This window comes from Panthera uncia (genome assembly GCF_023721935.1).
Source record: "Panthera uncia isolate 11264 chromosome C1 unlocalized genomic scaffold, Puncia_PCG_1.0 HiC_scaffold_3, whole genome shotgun sequence".
NCBI lineage: Eukaryota > Metazoa > Chordata > Mammalia > Carnivora > Felidae > Panthera > Panthera uncia.
The window spans coordinates 30,744,778-30,766,801 of NW_026057584.1; the positions used below are offsets into that span (position 1 = coordinate 30,744,778).

Here is a 22,024-nt window from a genome sequence, read left to right on the forward strand (position 1 = left end):
ATCATGGTGTATCAACTTTTGTAGATTGTAATTTCCTTTTTTTTTTTAAGTTTATTTATTTATTTTGAGAGAGAGAGAGAGAGAGAGAGAGAGAGAGAGAGAGAGAGAGAGAAGAGGGGCAGAGAGAGGGAGAGAGAGAAAATCCCAAGCAGGCTCCACCATGACCGTGTACTCCCCCCACCCCACCCCTGGACGCAGGGCTCGAACTCTTGAACCTTGAGGTCATGGACCGAGCCGAAAACCAACAGTCACATGGTCAACCAACTGGGCCACCCAGGAGTCCTGACTGCAATTTCCTTTTTGATTAGGACGACCAATTCTTACAATTTTTTTTAAAGCTCACAGAGACAATCATGGGGTTCAAAATACACTTCAAAATGATGTAGGTTTCCAGAATTTTATCTGGCATGGTATGGATTTCTTATTTGAATTTCCATGCATGAAACAAAAATGTGTAAGTGATAAGGATCAGCAAGAAAAGCAATGACTGATGCTGGCATTGTGAGATTTTAAAAAATAATATTCTACTACATGTTTATAAAATGCTGGCTACTGGAGAAAACCCATAAATGATGAGCCTGACTACCTGCATTAACATATGCCAACAGTTTTGGCTTTTGTAATAAAAGGAAATTGGTGAAAATAATTTGCATTACATAATTGATAACTATTTTTCTCATGTTTCAGTTAATAATTTCCTTTTTTGAGGTAAAATTCTTATTGGGCATATAGCAATTATGAATTTTTTCCAGGCAAAGTTCCTGCAAAAGCTAAGAAGTTGTTTATAAAATGTAGCATATTTTTGTGGTCAGGATGAAATGCCCAAGTTCGGCTTCTAACAGTGGAGGATTTGCAGTGGAGCTACTGACATCCTTGGAGTGTAGGGTCCTCTGGTTGGAGGTAAAAACCTAGAGGACACGGCTCCTGGTCATGATTGTTACGGTTTTCCACCAGCAGAAAACATGATCAATTTTGAGAAAAATGGGTAGTTGAAGCAACCATTTAACATTAGTGTTCTTTCAAAAGCTGTCCCTTTTATCTTCCTTTGAGTTCATTAATTATAGATCCACCACATGATTTATAGATACCAATAGAGATGGAGTTGGAAGTGGCTCATGCTGGGAACTTCTAGCGGCCTCCTGTTGAGTAGCTTGGATGCTGTTAAATGTTCCATATTACGAAGAAACGTGAAGATTGAGGAACAAGCACTGTGTTCCCGGAAATTCTACAACTGTGTATATTCTCTCTAAAAATTAATATTTTAGTCCTTTTAAAATAGGGGGATTGCTTGTATTAGCAAAAAACAATTTTTCTTATACCTCATACTAAACAGTGTAGATCATGAAATTCTGCATTTCTCAGAGGGAGCATTCCAAAGTTCCTAAGCACGCCAGAATCAAATTACTTAAATTATGTCTATTTCATATTCTGAGTGCATGCATTTGCAATTAGCTATGTCAGGCATTTTTCTTTCATTTAATTTCATCATCATCAAGTAGTATTTATTAAGCACAAACCTGGCTAATTAATTTTCTAGAGAATAACAGGTATTCTTATATTCATTCTCCCTATTTAAGAGACCTTAAATAATCTGATATGTGACATTTTTTCCCTTAGCAAAAACTGCCTTTAAATTTCAATTTTTACCTTATTATTTCAAGGTTTCATAGGACATATTCTACTCCCAAAGTCTATATATTCAAATAAAAAAATGTCATTCAGAATTAATACAATAGATTCCATGAGAATTTCTTACTACAGCATACTAATATTCTATCTTGATTGTTTTAAAATATCACTATCCTAGTCATCTATTTTTCCTAAAAGCAATTCATTTTTAAGGTAGAAAAATAAGAGAAATAAGCAATTTAAATTACTATAATCAATAGTTGCAAAAAAAAGCATTTTCTCCTTAAAAATTCAGTTAACATAGTTCATGAAAAGCAAAGCAAAAGAAAGCCACTGATCTCAGAATGTTTAGCAAATGAGGATGAGAATACTGAATGTCTTCAAACTGATTATCAAGACTTTATGTGTGCTTTACTGGAGGAAAGGAAAAGCTAGTTTTTTTATGTGGATTTGGAGAAAGGAGAGTATTTTTCTCAAGGTACCTTTTTTTCTAACTGCAACAAAGACATTACTCCTTACTTTTCACTTACCAGTAACTATACCATCACATTCACTATAAATTCCAATCACAAGACTAAAATTTTAGAAAACCACTGTCATGAACATCATAATTCCGCTCAGTTCATGGTTCATAAGAAGTTAACTCATAAACTTATACGAAGTATATTTTGGTTCTGGAAGCAATTACACTGTACTTCAGGGACAAATGCCCAGTAAGAAGGACAGACACTACAAGGAAACTACAAATAGGCAATGTCTGTTATTGTTGAAGCATATTAGCGTTAATACTCAGTCGTATGTGGCTATGAAGGTCAACGGTCACTTTGTATGGTGAAAGGCACAGCTAAAAGTGATGCTTCAGAAGGGTCCACAAAGGACTCCCTGGCCTGAAGCAAATGCTGTGTCCTGACACAAGTGGAGAAGAGTTTCTAGGATTTACTTCTTGATATGCAGACTGGAATTTAAATATTAATGAGATTAAGCATTTGAGTAACTCTGAATAGAGTTAAAATATTGTTCAGTGTGCCCTTAGAGTGACAGAAATTCACTTCCAAGAGAGAATCCTAAAGTAGCCGGATACTCTTATTTTCCAACAGAGATTTACATCTCCAAAGACATTTACTTCCTCAAATAAGAGAGGAGATGATAGAAATCAGTAGCCTGAGAGGTAAGTTAAAAAAGGAAAAAAAGAAAGAAAAAAGAGGGAGGCCCTCAATTACAGTCACAGTCGTTCTGTGGTTTTGCATCTGGCAAGAAGTAGCCTATCTTTGTTTACACCAACGGAAACCCCCAGGAGAATACAGCATACAGAATCCACAGGAAGAATTTGGTCATACTTTTCAAAGTAGTTTAGTTTTCAAAAATCCACCTTCCCTAAAGGGAAAAACACCTTGAGAACCAATTAGTGGTATGAAGGGCCAGGAGAAAAAGATTGTGCTCTGGCAGAAAGATTATTTTGTTGATTTCAGGTAAAAACCTAGGGCCAGATGCTAAAGTGGATGTTCCCCATGCTTATCTCCCCTTTGCCCCAGGGACACTGCAGTCTGTTACATTTGTATCTTCTGAACAGGGACAGGAACAAAGTCTCAAAACAATTTTTGTAAGACATAGTCCTGAATCACAAAACAGGTGGCAATTTTCTGAGGAATAACAGTGGATTATTGGAAGAGCAGAAGAAGATAGAAAAATACTTTCTCCCTCTTTTTCTGGTTAAGCAGATGTCTTGTAGGCAAAGCTTAGTCCTCTACCCTTTACACTGCAAAAAGTAAACAAGACAAATGGATACTAAACATTCACAATAAGGCTAAATTCATGATTGATGCCTCTTACTGTTTAAAATCAGCTATAAATATGCTGTCCAGTGGTTTTTAGTGGTGTGATTGTCTGACTCAGCAGACCAGTGTCAGGAAAGAAATTTACATAAATGGAAAGTGAAATCTTTCTGCAAGAAACAGGACTGTTAGAAACTGCTTAGGTAAGGAGATGCTCACTTACGCAAACATGGATATACATATTAAACCTGCTCTCCAGTATCTGCTTGAGCTTAAGTTATTGCCCATAAAAGAGCTAAGATGTTTGCTTTTAATTTCCAAAAATTCATTTCAGTTCCAATTTTACTTGGAATAGATTCTGCAAATAGAACTGTCATTAGGTATAAGAAGAAGAATATCAATCTCGTATCCACAAACATGACCAAGACTTATTCTTTAAACACAGCACGTGTTTAGATGGCTTGGCTAAGGATGACAAGCATGACACCAGACAACCCCACGGCAATGGCCCTTGATCTCTAGGAATATGGATGGAAGAGCTGAAGGAGGCTTCACTGCACTGTAACGTAGCACAGGATCTGAAGTCAGACTGCCTGAGTTCCAATCTTAGTTTAAGCAATTCCTGGGTATGTGGCCATGGGAGAGTCACTAACCACTGCAGTTTCCCTATGATGGAATGGCATGCTAATAACTCGGGGTAAATATGAAGAATATATGTATCCAGCACATATTAAGCACTAAGCACAATGAATGGGAACTGCTGCTGTTGTTATTATTACCGTTATTTTCCTTTTGCTCCTGGATCTGCGTATCCGAGCCAGATTGGAGAGTGTGATAGACTGAACGACTGACCCCAATTTTTCACCTTTCTCTGTACTCACGGCTTTGCCACAGCCTCACCATGGGTGGACTGTGTTTCTCTACCCCTTGACCTTGGATTCACCTCTATTACGGCTTTGGTCAGAGGCACATGTGTGCACATCGTGTGTATGTGTGTGAGTGGAGTAAACTGCCGGATCAGTGCCCAGAATTTCAAAGGCTTCACTCTTTGCTGCTGGCCTTCTGACGCCTCAGAGCATTGGAAGAATATGCTCCCCCTAGCCTGCTGGCCCAAGAACTGAAATACGAGGAGCCCACTCAGACCTGTGACAGAGACGTACCAGTCTGAATCTGAATCAAAGCCCCTCCAGCTGTCCTGCAGAGCTACGAGGGGCACAAATTGATGTATGTTGTTGATGTATGTTACTTATTGATGTATGTTACTGAAATTCTGTCATTATTTATTATGCAAAAAAACCCCCTACTGATCCAAAGAGTACATTAAAAAGTTGTGTACCCACAGTGAATTTATTTCCCAAGGAAAACAGCATTAGCTCAGTGTCTAGGTCTGAAACAAAAGTGGGACGAGAAGTAAGAAAAGACAAATGCTTCACCAAAGCCAGGATTCTAGGACTAGAGACGCTCCTGGAAACTTTGCATAGACCTTCTTGGCTTTTATTTAGGGAAGATCATGTTACTAACATCAAGATAATTTTTAAATGGCTAACATTTGTTGAAAGTTTATCATGGGCACTGTGCTAGGCAGTATGCATACAATAACTCTCTTGGTCCTTCTAAGAGCACCAGGAGGTAGGGTCTATTAGTTTTACTCCTTTTACAAATGAGGACACTGAGGCATACTGAGACAAGTAGCTTGCCCACATTGACAGAGGGTGAGAGTAGTCCAGGCAGGATTCAAACTCAAGAAGCCTCATGGCATGGTATGAGACGATGGTGGTGGGGAGGACAGCTGGTGATAAGCACAGACATGTTTCCCCCACTCAGTAACCACTTCACCCCTGCAATCACAGTGTGTGTTAATCTAATCCTTAGAATCGCTGAATTAGGTATTGCCCATAGTCCCACTCCAGAGATGAAGAAAGGGGAGCCCTGCAGGTCACGCTCCTTGCCCACATTCCCACATGGCTAGCAGTGATGTGCGAATTGGAGGACATGATGATGAAGCTGTGTTTGAACCCAGGCAATGTAGTTAACTATTACACTATGTTAATAGCAATGATCACACTGCTCCCGCAATGGGGAAAGGAAGGATCATGTTCTTTTCTTTCCTTTTTTTTTCCTGCAAATCTGGAAGCTTTTCCAAGTTCAAAGGCCAACATGCATTCCTGGCACCCTGGCTATCTTCAAGTGTATATAATGTGATTAATGCCCTTTAATTTATACTACAATCATTCTGAGGTTCCACTGAGCTTTCCTTCTTGCAAGAACAATTTCCTTATTTGCTGCCTTCCTGTTGACTTGTTTTCAGTGTTGTTTTTATGATTGTGTATTTTAGGTCACCTAACTCTGTCAGGTAACACATTCAGAGGAATCCTAATGGTAATAAAAGAAATGGGAGAAAGAATATTAATCATGATGACTTTAGAGAACGATGTCCAGGATATAAAACTAACCCCAGAGAGAATATGAACAGACAGTTGTTGCCCAGATCTATTCACACATACACTTGCTGCACCTGCAGGAGAGCCTCATGGTCTCATGTCTTCAGACACCCTCTCTATCCAGTTCCCAAACAAATAGCCACATCTCAAGTGCCTTTACACAGACGTGCAAACATCATTCCTACCGACCTTAAAAGCAGCACCTCCGTGGATGATGGATTTGATAAAAATCCCCAAGTCTGTTCCAGTTTCTCGAGATTTGTTCCCTTTCAAGCTCACGCCAAGACCAGCAGAACCTGAATCATTCAGGGGGATCTCGAAGGTGAGTTGCTCAGTTGTTTCCAGGGAGAGTGGGTAGCAGTCAGGCTCTCCTTTCTGTTGAAGTGCACATGGAAAGAGTGAAGGGGAGAAAGCAGATTAGTGTTTACACACAAATGGCCAAGCACTGACGCAACAAGATGACTGGACCTCTAGCAGGCTGGTCTCTTCTCTCTATAACGGGCCACCACCACCATGTCCTCAGGATTGAGAAACGGTTCTTGGGAGTCAAATTTGCTGATCCTAAGAGGATCCTTTGGTGAGGTGGAGTCATGCCACTTGAAATGCCCCATAAGTGTTTGGAAATTCAGCAGGATATATTCATTAAAGAGGCTGGATGTTACGTACGGGAACTTCGGTACCAGAAAACACCTCAGAGATCATGTGATCCCAATAACTTCATTTTGCAGATGAAGAAACAGATCTTGGTGTAGAAATATGCTCACATTTGAGGACAATATTTGGCTTGTATAATTTAAAACACATCTTTCACATGGAAGCAGTGTTATTGATCAAGATTGTCAACCGGATACAGAGCACTGAAAAAATATTATCTTAAAGTTAGGGAAATGTGATTTATAATGAGTATCACTAAATTACATTTCACTTTGTCCAACTCATGCCTCAGGCTTGCTTCTTTGGGTAGTATAACTCAGTGGCAATCAGTTTTTGAACTCAAACAAAAACAATAATGCACAACAAATATTTGTGTGCTCTTTGCCATGAGCAAACTTGGCCACGAGCACAACTATTTGCAAAAAACAACAACAAAAAAATACAGATACATGGCTGTAACAGCCACACTTGGGGTTCAAGTATCCAGGGAGAAGCATTAGGTTAATCATATTGGCCCCTGATGTTTTCAAATATAGAGGAGTGAGAACAGAAAAGTGCTGTCCACAGGATAACCTCTGCAGGTGCCCCTCCTGCGTCCCTCTCCAGCTGGCAGAAATGTGAGATTGGGCCACAGTGTTTAACTGGAAAATTTGAAAATAAGATAGCCCTGGAAACCTTTCAACTCATTCTAGGTCGGTAGTTCTTCCTGTCTGTAATTATGTCTAGGAACTCTCATCTTAGGGTCACTTTGAGGGACCCTTATGTAAAACGGCATATTGTAAAAATTGCTGTGGATGTCTGAATGTCAGTCACCAAATAACAACTATAAAATCAGAAGTAGCAAAGAACCCATAATTAAAACAGGATTAAGAGGCTGATCATAGCCAGATCCACTGACCCAGTATTTTCAACTCCTACCAAAATGGAGAAAACCCATGTCGAACTTAAAAGAAATTTAAGTTTCTTCATTTAATTTAATTTCATTGTAAATGACGTTAGCTACAAAAATTTTGACAATAGATGATTTCAAAGAAATGAAACCTTATTGCTTAATTTAATAAACCCATTATAAGTTATTTCTTTTAACTCATACTGTTATCTGAGAAACAAATCCCATTATTTGATTCAAACTAGCCGTCTTTTTTCCCCCCATGGGAATGTCATAGCTAAATACTGAACATAAATTATTAGTCTTCATCTTTGTCTTCCAGAATTTCCTATTTAGAATCCATAACATTTGATAATCATTTATGTTTCCAGGTCTCTCTGGGGTTTGGTTAATTTCAGTCTGATAAAGTTCCACTGAATTAAAGTATAAATTAAAGAAAAGGTGTTCTTCCTAGAAGTTTGTGAACACCATTTTAGGGAAAGACTAAAAGCTTCTCTGACTTTTTTTCTTTTATATGTTTATTTATGGCTTTTGAGAAAGACAGCATGAGCAGGGGAGGGGCAGAGAGAGAAAGGGAGAGAGAAAATCTCAAGTAGGTTCCACAGTCAGCACAGAGCCTAAGGTGGGACTCGATCCCACGACCCTGAGATCATGACCTGAGCTGAAATCAAGAGTCAAACACCCAACTGACTGAGCCACCCAGGTTCCCCAAAGCTGTAACTGGTTGTGATCAATTAATTGTAAACACCATTACACTCACACCAGCCATGGCTTTTTATCTCCTAGAGACAAAGTGACACAAGGGCAGATTTTGCTTGAGTCATACCTTCAAACCATTTTATTCTGTAATCAAATCCAATTTCTTTGGCAACTGTGTTTAATTAAGATTGACATTCATACTTGTACTAACATCTTTCATTTATTACAGACACGGTAAAAACAAAATAGAAACCAAGTTATATTATTTATGGCTATGTTTTAATTTTTGCATGTGTGTGTTATTTTTTTTTAAGTTTTTATTTTAATTCCAGTTGGTTAACATACAGTGTTATATTAGCTCCAGGGGTACAGTACTGTGATTCACCAATTCCATGTATTACCCTGTGCTCATCACAACAAGTATCCTCTTAATCACCAGCATTTAATTAACCCATCTCCACACCCACTTCCTCTCTGGTAACCATCAGTTTTCTCTCTATAGTTAAGAGTCTGTTTCTTGGTTTGTTCTTCTCTCTTTCTTTTTCCCTTTTCTCATTTGTTCTTTTCTTAAAATCCACACATGAGTGAAATCATATGGCCTTTGTCTTTCTCTGATTTATTTCACTTAGCACAATACACTCTACCTTCATCCATATCATTGAAAATGGCAAGATTTCACTCTTTTTGATGGTTGAGTATTATTCCATTATATATATACATACACCACATCTCCTTTATCCATTCATCAGTAGATGGACATTTGGGCTATTTCCATAGTTTGTCTATTATCGATAATGCTGCTATAAACGTGAGGGTGCATGTATCCCTTTGAATTAGTATTTTTGTATACTTTGGATAAACACCTAGTAGTGCATTGCTGGATTATAGGGTAGGTCTGTTTTTAACTTTTTTTGGAACCTCCATACTGTTTTGCAGAATGGCTGCACCAATTTGCATTCCCACCAACACAGCAAGAAGATTTGCCTTTTAAGTCCCTGATACCCGACAGTCAGAAATATAACAACAACAAAAAATCTGGTAGCTAACAATGGTTCCAAGTGCTTTACACATATTAGTATACTTACTCTTCATAATAACCCTATGAGGATTATTATCATACCCATTTTATAGATTAGAAGACTGAAATGTACAGGGGATAAGTACTTACAGTCCATCAGACTTGACAGTGTTGGAAGCTATGTGAGGCCCAGTCAGCATGGTTCCTGTGTAGACTCTTAACTGCTATGTCTCAACCTCTGTGAACCACTATGACTTGGCCTAGCCACAAGAAATTCCAAGACAGATTCTCACAATGACAGTAAGACACCATGCAATTTTACATCCTCTACTCAAGTATAGTTATATTTTATACCTTTTTTACACTTTATCAGGCTCAAGCCATAATTAGTGGGCTCTCATAATAGCAAATTATTATTGCTATTCACCCAATAGTGAAGGAAGCCATTACAGTAGTTAGCATAGCCATTTCCTCTATTAGAAATAAATGTCCCTTTACCTAATGTACAAAAAAAATCAATATGCTGAATGCCTTCCTCCAATAATCTTGGTTCAACTAGGAACTCTAAAAGTTAAGCTAAAATCTTGCCAGACAACATTTTTTAGAAGGATGAAAAGAGGTATAAAGGCCTTACAAATGTCCCAAATGCAGGACCTTAGTCACTGGAGAAGCCCAAAAGGTCCTTTCTTGCTTTCTATGTTTCATGCTGTATTGGGAGTATTCCTTGCTTTTTCTACTTACAATTATCCAGAGGGGGGCAAAAATCCAGATGCAAGCCTGGCATAATAAAGGAAATCTTGTGAATTTCATTCATTTTTTTTTCTTTTCATTATTTCTTATTCTTTGCTACTAGAGGCCATGCCTCTAGATACAAAGTCCGTGAGCTCCTAGATCCAGGCCCATGATGGATGCCTACATGCCCCTAGTGTGTATGTCTAGACCTCATGCCCTAGCATGTTCCCAGGATCAGTCTTTCAGGGTCCACAACTAAAGCTTTCTGGGTCTGATATTTGGGTCTGACAATGCTTTGTTGTGGACTGTCCTATGCATTAAAGGATAGTCGGCAGAATCCTTGGCTACTACCCACGAGATGCCAGTAGTACCTCCTTCCCCAGTTACGACAACCCAGAATGCCTTCAGACATTGCCAAAAGTCTCCTGGGCTCAAAATCGCCTCCAGTTGAAAACCACTGCCCTGAATTAACAATTGCCAAGAATAGTGAAGTTTAAGGCAAGGAGGGTTCAGAAAGTATTTGGAACTGCAATGTTGCCTGTGGGTATGTTCTCAACTACCAGAAAGGAGTGGCAGTGAAAATCCCTACAACTGACTAAGTCTTTGGCTCACAGGTTCGTGACTGACCACTTAGTTGGTAATAGAATTCTGCACTTAGTTATGTCTCTGGTTAGAAGGCAGCTAATTTTTCGGAGGCAGAAATATGATCTTTGGGGGATTAACAGAGTAGGAGAAGTGACAAATACTGAATTTATTGGTACATATACAAAACGCTGACTTTTATTAATATAACCCAGAAGACAAATTTAGCTTATCAAGTGGTGTTTGTTAGGTTAGTTATGCTTATATATATGCTGTTTTGTACCTTTTCATTTATTGAAAATCATAGACTTATATAAAATAGTATGAACATAAAGACTTCTCATGTGAGAATATAACGTGAAGTATAATAGCTTATGTGTACAGTATATTTCAATTCTATAACATATACACTGTATACATACTCAGACACCTACCCATCTATCTGTTATCTACCTGCCCCACAACCCCACCCCATCTATCTGCATATGTGCAGATGTCTGCACAGAAAACAACAACAACAACCCGGTTATCTACTGCACTGCAATATGGACTACTGTTTCCTTCTTTATAATTTTCTGTTTTCTAAATATTTATCCATAATTATAAAAAGATAAATGCTTTTAAAAGGAATTCATGAAGGCACAAGAACCATTTGCTGTATTACTGCATTGGCAACTAGAAAGATGTAAACACATCTCTATAATGACACACACACTCTTTTACACATACACACACATTTTCTAACACTACATATGCTACATATAATATGTATTACCCTATAAAACTATATAATATATGGTGTGTATATGTATTCTATATATGTACATGTATGCACGTGTGTAGTATATTTATAACCTCTCTTAGAATAACCAATGACTTTCATTTACTAAATCTGATGGTCAACTATCACCTTTTATCTCTCTAGATCTGCAGGAGCATTAGACCAAATTGATGAAGTCCTACGTTTTGAGATACTTTCTTTTCTTGGTCCTAGGACATCACTCTCTTACAGTTCACCTGCCACTTCCTGGTATACTCTTGCCATTCCCTTTGCCGATTCTTTCCCATCTCACCAATCTATAAATACTAGTGTCCTAGGAATCAATCATCTGACCTTTTCTTTCCCATCCTCACTTTTTTTTACTTATTTTTGAGAGAGAGGGGGGACAGAGCACAAGTGGGGGAGGGGCAGAGAGAGAGGCAGACACAGAATCTGAAGCAGGCTCCAGGCTCTGAGCTGTTAGCACAGATCCGGATGTGGGGCTCAAACCGCGAGATCATGACCTGAGCCGAAGTCAGACACTTAACCGACTGAGCCACCCAGGCGCCCGTCCCATCCTCACTTTTGAAGTTACCCCCACCTAATTTCATTTTTTTAAAATATCATTTACATGCTCAGGGGTCACAAATTCCTACCTGCACCTCTCTCCCCTAAACTAGATTCACATAACCAATTCTCTAGTAAGTGACTCTATTAGGATTTCTACCTTGAAACTATCATGTCCAAATAGATCATCCCTTAAACCTGTTCCTCCTGAACAAGTAAATGGCAATTGTAGTCTTCCAGATATTCAAGCAAGAGACCTCAATGTCATCGCTGACTTCCTTCTTATCTCACACTCTGCATCCAACCCATCAGCAACTCCTGTCAGCTCTGCTTTAAACACACCCAGAATCTATCACTCTTAGCATCTGGGTCAGCACTGCTTCTCACGTGACACTCTCTTGTACTAGTGCCTCCTTTCTGCCTCCTTGCTTCCACTATTCTCCTCTTCAGGCTATTTCTCAACACAGCAGCTAGAGTGGTCCCATGAAAATAAATACTCAAATACTTCTAGTGACTTCCCACCTCATTCAGAGAAAATGCCAATGTCCTACAAACCCTACATAAGTGCCCCGACTCTTCTCTCTGCTCATCTCTCCTACTACTTGCCCTATGTCTTCTGCATTGCCCTGCTTCTCTTCTTTACTACAACCTTCATGCTTCTGCCCCAAGACCTTTGCCTCACCTCTTCTCTCTGCTTTAAATACCCCTTCCTTAGACTCCTGCAGACCTCCTTCTCTCACTTCCTTCAATTCTCTGTTCAAGTGTCAATTTATCAGTGAAGGCTTCCCTGACCATTCAGTTTCAAATTGCTTTAATTCTCTCTCAATATCACCCGACCCATGTCCACTATCCTGCTTTTTCTCCACAGTATTTATTGCATAGTGTATACTTGCTTATTTGTTTTTAATAGGGTCTCTTGAAAGCAGGGACTTTTATATTATTCTGATTCTTTTTCCACCAGTGTACTGCCAGTGCTTAAAACAGTGCCAGACTCGGGGCACCTGGGTGGCTCAGTCGGTTGAGCATCATGACTTCGGCTCGGGTCATGTTCTCATGGTTTGTGAGTTCAAGCTCCGTGTCAGGCTCTGTGCTGACAACTCAGAGCCTGGAGCCTATTTCGGATTCTGTTTCCCTCTCTCTCTACCCCTCCCCCACTTACACTTGGTCTCTCTCTCTCTCTCTCTCTCTCTCTCAAAAATAAACATAAAAACAAAACAAAACAAAACAGTGCCATACTCAAAAACTGGCACTGGATAACTATTTGTTGAATTGATTAATATATAGACAAAGGTAGATATAGATGTGTGTGTCCAACAGTATGTGCCTGTGTGTATGTATGTATCTGTAAATATGTATTTGTGGGATTATATACATATATATGCAAATATATAAATTGCTGGCATCACATTTGATTCCTACCATTGCAGATTTCATTAATTTAAATGTTTACACAAGTTAGTTTTTACATGAAAGATAATTTACAATAAAAATAATGCTTTATATAAAACACAAAGTATCAGTTTTAAGAAACCTTAAAAGTCACCTAATCCAATTTCCCTTTTCCCTTTATACCATACTTCCTATTCTAGGAGAGATGATAACCTAGCTCAGCTTCAGCATCAAATTCTCAGTGAAGGCACCAAGATGTGTCATTGCTACCAATTTGTGATCAACATCGGATCATTCATAATTTTAAATTGTAGCATGTGACTATTTTAAGCGAATACTGCAAAAAGTGATATTCATGGTATATTTCATCAAGTTTGGGAACCAGTGTGATCCAGTACCCAAAACTACATCATCCATCTTTCTATTTGCCTTTCCATCCAAGCACATACATTTACGCACACACACACGTAAAAGCAAAAGTTTCATGAGACGATACTTAAGCAGAGTACAATGCGTTTTAATATTTTCTATGCTATCTTATTTTTAATTTGGTCACAATCGTCTACATTAGTTTCATCATCCAATACTAGAACATGTTTTCAATTTCGAAAACACTGAAATTGTATGTGTACACACACACACATTTTTATTAAATAAAAAAAATAAATTAAATTGAAAACCAAATGGTGAGTAATGCTGTCATTGTTAATGTTAACTGTCTTATCTTTCCCAATTTTTATAAGCCATTTTAATGTTTTATCCTAAATACCCCTAATCTTAACTAATCCTTTGATCTCTTTTACGCAAACTTTTTCAAGTTCTGATAGCTGTTGTTCTGTTATCATCCTAATTATATATATCTCCCTTTCTCCCTCCCACCCAGGTATGCCTTTTCCTATTTTTCCATTCCTTCACTTTGTTCTCTGTAATACTATCTCTGCTCCCAAGCACAATGAATAATAACCTGTAAGAGCTGGAATACAGAAATGAGATTGGTCCATTCTGGCCTGAGTGGCAAGAGTCACTCTGCAAACCACAGTGATCCAACCAAATTTTTATCAAGTATCTACTATGTACTACCAACACTGTTAATATGAAACGGCTGGAATATAATTGGCAAAAAGTTTACTGAACAATATGGGAGGACCTCTCTGTTTTGTTCGCAGTATTATCTGGAGAGGAAATGTATGATTTAAGAACAGGAAAGGGGGCGCCTGGGTGGCTCAGTGGGTTAAGCGTCCGACTTTGGCTCTCAGGTTGTGATCTTGTGGTGTGTGGGTTCGGTTCCCGCGTGGGGCTCTGTGCTGACAGCTCGGAGCCTGGAGCCTGGAGCCTGCTTTGGATTTTGTGTCTCCCTCTCTCTGCCCCTGCCCTGCTCAGTCTCTCAAAAATGAATAAACATTTAAAAAATTTAAAAAAATAGGAAAGAAGCAGAAGAATCTATATAGTTGGACACTGGGAGATATACTAACCATGTTAATCAAACAAATATCAAAAGTAATTACTTGGTGTGAGAAGAGGGAAGCGAGGCAGGAAGATGGATGAGTTGCAAGGCATCTGTATTATTAGCTTAAGAGTATCCCAAATAGGGCCATCTCTGGAATCACAAATGTTCTTGTACTGCAAAGCAGCACTTGATCCATGTGTGCAAGTGGTAATAAAACAGCCTTCCAAAGCCCCAGGGGAATCCACCAGACTGCAGGGCCAGTGTTCAATTTCTCAGAAGCCCAGGTCAGACCTGAAAGCATCCATGCTGAACCTTGTATGGCCCTCATTTCATTAAATGCCGTGCTCTCGACTCAGCACAAGCAAGCTCTGGATGTCTTTGCCTCGCCTCCCAAATGTGTAATTAGTTTGTGTTGTGAGCAGCTTACTTTATGCAAGAGTTATGATTCACATGCAATCATTTTGTCAAGTACCAAAACTCAAACAAAAGGCCTTTAAAGGAAGAAAATGAATAATTTTTTCTTATATAAAGCAAAAGCCATACCTAACAACTCTGCGAGGATGTTTTATAGTAAGCTTAAGCACTGTTAACTTTTGCCTAAGTAAATTCTAAGGCATTTAAGGTGATAAAACTTTTCCTATAGCGAAATAAATTTTCACAACAGTGAAAGGATAAGATACCTGCAAAACACGTAATTTTCTGAATTTTTAAAATTTTCTGAAAAAGTATGGATAGCTATTACAAGCATGACAGGTTTTTGGCCAATTGGATTATATAAAATTCAGAATGTATCACCCTAGAGTAGGGATGAGAGACTCCTACCAACAGCTGAGAGGCATTCTATCTTAGATTGTACTTTTCAGAGAGTAGAGAAAAGATGGCAAGAGATGGGCAGGCACATGCAAAGGTAAATGGTGATCCAAGGATGATCATTTCAACCAATGGTAAAGGACTTTCCCTCCAACTGTTGCTAATGTATACATGAAATCAGCAGAACTCTTGGTTATTTACAAGTAGACATTAAATAATCTTTGGAATTATACTCTACTATACTAAGTTTTTGACAAGTAACCCAACCAATGGAGGAAACTTTTTTTTTAATTAAAAAATGTTTTAATTCATTTTATTCATTTTGAAGGGGGAGTAGAGAGAGAATCCCAAGCAGGTTTTGCACTGTCAGCGCAGAGCCCAAGACGGGGCTCAAACCCATGAACCGTGAGATCATGACCTGAGCCGAAATCAAGAGGCAGGTGCCCAACTGACTGAGCCACCCAGGCACCCCAATGGAGGAAACTTTTTAAATGCAGGCTCATTACAGGTAGCTCAATAATCTATATTTTAACTATATGCCCTTATGTGGTTTCCTTAAGTAAATATTCATCCATTTTTACATACTTTTTAACCAAAGACCTGAATAAAGAAAATCCTATAAAATATTTGTAATTGAGACACTTTTTTCCTGTTTTTTGATATCCGTTTCCTGGAAAGGATGAAGAAGGAAACTACTGAACACAAAAGCTCATTTCTGACTGCACTTATAAAACGACAACAATAACAACAAAAAACAATTTTCTTTAAGTAAAGGATTAATCTAATACCAGGAAACAAAAGTCAAAAAAATGGCCATTCTTTATTGTCTGCTCACCATAAAGGTGCATTGATGTAATACAAAGTCAGAGATTAAAACTAACAAAAGTAAAGCAAGTCAAAGTTAAGATTCCTGGGGCGCCTGGGTGGCTCAGTCGGTTAAGCATCTGACTTCAGCTTAGGTCACGATCTCACGGTCTGTGAGTTCGAGCCCCGCGTCAGGCTCTGGGCTGATGGCTCGGAGCCTGGAGCCTGCTTGCGATTCTGTGTCTCCCTCTCTCTCTGCCCCTCCCCCGTTCATGCTCTGTCTCTTTCTGTCCCAAATATAAATAAAAGTTAAAAAAAAAAAATTAAAAAAAAAAAAGTTAAGATTCCTAAAGCAATCCTTTGTTCCCTCCTACTTACAGTATTACTTGAAAGATCAGCATATTCAACAGTTTAGTAACACTGGCAATTCTTTTTCACTTTTCTGATAAAGACGAAGAAATGAATACATTTTGCATCATGAAGAGTAGTGTAAATGAATATTTTACAATTCAGACAGCATGGAGTTTTTACAAAACTAGAACCTGCTTTGTTAATATGGAGAAGCAATAGGTCTTTCTTGTTTTGTGTTTATTCTTCCCTGTTAGAAGTGAACCTGATTAAAACGTCTTAAACCTTTTACAGGCAGTAATTCACTGGTTAAAACACAAGAGTACATGCCTTTATATGAGTATAAGATTCAAGAACAAACAACGCGATTGTTAAAAAAATATATATATATATTATATGAATATTTATATAACGAATATATATTTAATATATATACTATATATTTATTAAATATATTTATTTATTTTATATTTATTTATATTATTAAATATTTATATTATTTATTAATATTTATTGTACATATTTATATTTATTAAATATATATTTAGTATATAAATTATTTAAATATTTTACAAATTCAAAAATCTAAAAAGGAAGTATAGTGGGCCTAATTCTTAGAGGAGCAGACCCATTCGAAAAGCTGGATTCCTAAGCGAAATACTTCCCATATCTTTGCCATCACAAATACTCTGCGTGCTAAGCTACCTGCATTTAATGGCTTGAAAAGACAACACAGCTATCCAGACAAAAGCTAAACATAAATAAAAAAGACCACACCGGTTATGATGCCTGCTTCACTCACAGCCTGTCCATTGCTCAGGTGACAGGTGACTCACTGAATAGGTGGTGCCCTTTGGCTCCAAGACAGTCAGTCCATAGGCAGTGGGCTAATGCTTGTTGAGTGGGTCTTGCCCAAGGCCACGCCAATTAGGGAAGGTTTCAGAAACGACTAAACCAGTCAAACTGGCTCCTTCTAAGACTTGGATCAATGCAAGGTCTAATACACAGGGTCACAGTGATTGCAGGTGAGGAAAAATACCCTGATAGTTTCTATTACTAAAATTTCTAGGGAAAAGGTTTATTTTTAGGACTTCTCACTGCTTTTAAGAGGTTAATACATATTCCCTAATTCACTCCATCGTGGAACACATCTTTGCATGAAGTATATATTAGAGGAAAAGTATTCCCTACCATACACTTAAGGACATGCTACTTTAGAGAACACAGGGAAGGTCAAGCTTGAAAGGAATGGAGCAGAGAACAGAGAAGGCTCGAGAACGAGAAATCTTGTAGGTCATGAACAACGCCCTAGAAATACTTCCCAACCTCATGGTTAAGCTTTCCAGTTCCATTACTTTTGTGTCACACTTCTGTGTACATGTCATATGCCCCAATCAGCATCAACAACAACAAAGCATCATAGAAGGAAAGTATAGACTCATGCCAGGCTTCCAAAGATCTAGAACAAGGAGCATATTCTAGAGCCCTGATTCCCTAAAGGGGGAAAAATGACATTTAGTTTCCTTATGAGACATTAATTTATTTTTATTTTTGGTTTTTAGTTTTGGATTGGGAAATTTCTGCAGACAGTTTAAAGACAATGGATTACAGGTTGTTTTCGCTGGGATTTTAGGAAGTGTTATGGTCACAGAATAAGATCTCAAGCCACTAGAGTAAAATTATAAAAATGTCTAACACCCACCATTCTGAGTATATGTGTCATTATTCAGGACATAATGACCCTTAGTAAAGATAATACAGCTTTCTTCCCAATCAAGAATTCTAAAGGCACAGATTATGGATGTGTTACCTACATTTTCTCTACAAGACCCAATAAATGTTCTTTCACTCGGAGGCCCAGAACTTTGAGGTGCAGAGAGTCCTGCTTATTAAAAGATGCTACCATGTAGTAGCAATACTATCATAGCCTCAAGAAAGTGGTATTTTTGTGGGGTCTGGAGGAGGGGGTAATCTGTTTGTTGGTTAAGATTTAAAAACAAATGATGAAAATATAACCATTTTAACCCTATCATTTTCTACGATGTTTGAGTTGCACCTAATGAGACTCCAGCTAGAAACCAATCCCCTTTAGAACACTATTAATGATAAATAATCCTAAATTCCAAGTAGAGATTGAGAAATCTCAGTGGGTAGCAACCATTTTAAATTCATAGTACATGTTTACTATTGTAATGAGAATGTTCTTACCATATATAATATGCCCTTTATATATGTAGATGAAGACATGTAATTTGCATTTTATATTAATTGCTCTATTAAAATTAATTTTCAGATAAAGATGATTTTAAAACAAGAAGTCATTTATGTCCTGTAGAGTATGAAAATCCATCAAGATTAAAATGCAGATATATCTTCCCTATCCCCACTACTACAAGCAAATTGGGGAAAGAAGAAACCTACCCAGAGTTGATTAATGGGGAAATGTGTATCAGTCGGTTGCTGGCACAAAAGTGTTGCATAACAAATCGTAACCAAACTGGGATATGAGCAATAAGGCATTTATTTCTAGCTCACATATCTGCAGGTTGCCTGGGGTTTGGATGATCTAGGCTGGGCTCAAGTAGGTTTGCCTTCAAAGTGTGGAGCAGGTACAGGTCTGCTCCTTGTATCTAGCATCTTCCTTAGACCACTGGATATCTGAAACATGTTTCTCACATGTTGAAAGACAGGAATGCAACTATGAAAGCATCATTAAACTTTTGCTCACAAAACATCTGCTAACGTCTCATTGGCCAAATGAATTCACATGGCCAAGTCCACAGGCTACAGGTAAAAAAGAACTATCCATATACACATAATGAGACCACGACAAGAAGATGGGTATATAAGGTTACTATTTGGAAGTGAATTGAGACCAATAATCCCCTGTCCCAACTGAGTGATGAGAGATACCAAGGGTTAATGATATATCATAGATTTTCTTTTAGTCATATCTTTCCTTTCCTTTGGTATCACATTTTCTGTATTCATCTGTTATCGTCTGAATGTTGGTGTTCCTCCCAAATTCATATGTTGAAATTCTAATCCCCAAAGTGATGGTATATAGAGGTAGGGCTTTTGGGAGGCAATTGTGTCATGGGGGTGGAACCCTCATGAGTGGAATTAACTTTATTTTATTTTATTTTATTTATTTTTTTTTTTTTATTTTTTAATATATGAAATTTACTGTCAAATTGGTTTCCATACAACACCCAGTGCTCATCCCAAAAGGTGCCCTCCTCAATACCCATCACCCACCCTGCCCTCCCTCCCACCCCCCATCAACCCTCAGTTTGTTCTCAGTTTTTAACAGTCTCTTATGCTTTGGCTCTCTCCCACTCTAACCTCTTTTTTTTTTTTTTTTTTTCCTTCCCCTCCGCCATGGGTTTCTGTTATGTTTCTCAGGATCCACATAAGAGTGAAACCATATGGTATCTGTCTTTCTCTGTATGGCTTATTTCATTTAGCATCACACTCTCCAGTTCCATCCATGTTGCTACAAAAGGCCATATTTCATTTTTTCTCATTGCCACGTAGTATTCCATTGTGTATATAAACCACAATTTCTTTATCCATTCATCAGTTGATGGACATTTAGGCTCTTTCCATAATTTGGCTATTGTTGAGAGTGCCGCTATAAACATTGGGGTACAGGTGCCCCTATGCATCAGTACTCCTGTATCCCTTGGATAAATTCCTAGCAGTGCTATTGCTGGGTCATAGGGTAGGTCTATTTTTAATTTTCTGAGGGACCTCCACACTGCTTTCCAGAGCGGCTGCACCAATTTGCATTCCCACCAACAGTGCAAGAGGGTTCCTGTTTCTCCACATCCTCTCCAGCATCTATAGTCTCCTGATTTCTTCATTTTGGCCACTCTGACTGGCGTGAGGTGGTATCTGAGTGTGGTTTTGATTTGTATTTCCCTGATAAGGAGCGGCGTTGAGCATCTTTTCATGTGCCTGTTGGCCATCCGGATGTCTTCTTTAGAGAAGTGTCTATTCATGTTTTCTGCCCATTTCTTCACTGGGTTATTTGTTTTTCGGGTGTGGAGTTTGATGAGCTCTTTATAGATTTTGGATACTAGCCCTTTGTCCGATGTGTCATTTGCAAATATCTTTTCCCATGGAATTAACTTTATAAAAGAGACCCCAAAGAACTCCCTAGACATGTTCACCATATAAAGACACAGCAGGAAGTCTGTGATCCACAAGACATCCCTCACCTGATGATGCTGGCACCCTGATCTTGGGCATCCAGCCTCTAGAACTCTGAGAAATAAGTTTCCCTTGTGCATAAGGCACCAGACCTGTGGTATTGTTCTAGAAGCCCAAATGGATTAAGACACCATCCTAGAGACTGCACTTCAGAGTGGCTTCTCTGTCTGTGAGATTTGCCCAGGTAGAGGAAGTAGGTAGCCTAGATCTGGGAAGAGTCCACCTCCCACCTCCATGCATTGTTCCTGCCAGGTTCTTAAAAGGGACTGTTCAGGTGGCCCCAGAGTCCTAAATAAATGGCTTAGGCTACTGAATATTGCCCTTCACTTTACATTATTCTTTTCCAGTATTCATCTTCCAAATGATCCTCTGCATTACTGTTTTTATATATATGTGAAAGCGGGACAAGGGTAAGGGAGCAATCTCTATGGCCTTAATTCCTGTAAAATCAGTGTGTAATTACAAGAAGTTTAAAAGTTCAGCACACTTCCAATCAGTATTTCCCTAGCTGTAAGTTGAGCAGGACTTCTTTCTTCCCTGAACTAATGGATCTTCATTTTCCAACAAAGTCAAGTATGCTTCAAAGACTAAACAAGGACGATCTCACTTCAGTTCATGCCTAAGGAATTTTTTTTTTTAATTAATCCATCACAGCTCCATTTTTACTTGCTGATACATGAAAAAGGAAGGCTCATCTAAGTACAGTGAGTGAATGAATCTTCTTAGTCAAGCATTTTCCTTATAGTACAGGCCTACAATTTTTATGATAATGAAATCAAGCATAAGAAAAAATATTTATTTTATATGTATGTGTGTGTGTGTAATGCAGAAATTATTTTCTGCAAAAGAAATTTTACAGTGAAGGTATAATGGAATAAAAGACTCTTTACTTAATATCTCTAAACCCCCTTTGTGTCTCAGCATATAAACCAACTATTCCTTCCCTGATTTTATCAGTGAGAAAACAATTTGCCCTCCTCTGAACTCCACTTTACTTTCTTTTTCCCGTTGTTGTGATTCTCAACACTTTTTCTATTCTTACGATTATTTCCCAGCATGTATGTCTTAACTCTGCTCTACTGTTGTGATCTCATCAAAGGCAGGAATTCTATTTAATTCAACTCTGAACCCAGTTTAGCATCCGGTACAATGCATACATACAAAAAATATTTGTAACAGGGTGACTTCATAAGTTATTTTGTTGATACTTCTCTGCCACAAAATTAATTAATTTAATTAATTAAATGTTACAACAATTAAATGTCTCT

The 22,024-nt window shown here is 38.2% G+C and overlaps 1 protein-coding gene across 3 annotated transcripts in view; it reads right to left on the reverse strand.

Annotated features, from left to right (window-relative positions):
• Positions 1–22,024, reverse strand: part of PARD3B (par-3 family cell polarity regulator beta) — a 1,005,179-nt gene that overhangs the window by 409,686 nt on the left and 573,469 nt on the right. For all 3 annotated transcript variants that reach the window (XM_049615864.1, XM_049615867.1, XM_049615866.1), the window contains one exon: positions 6,032–6,217. In XM_049615864.1, the coding sequence (XP_049471821.1) occupies positions 6,032–6,217 (186 nt within the window). The remainder of the gene's footprint in view (positions 1–6,031; positions 6,218–22,024) is intronic.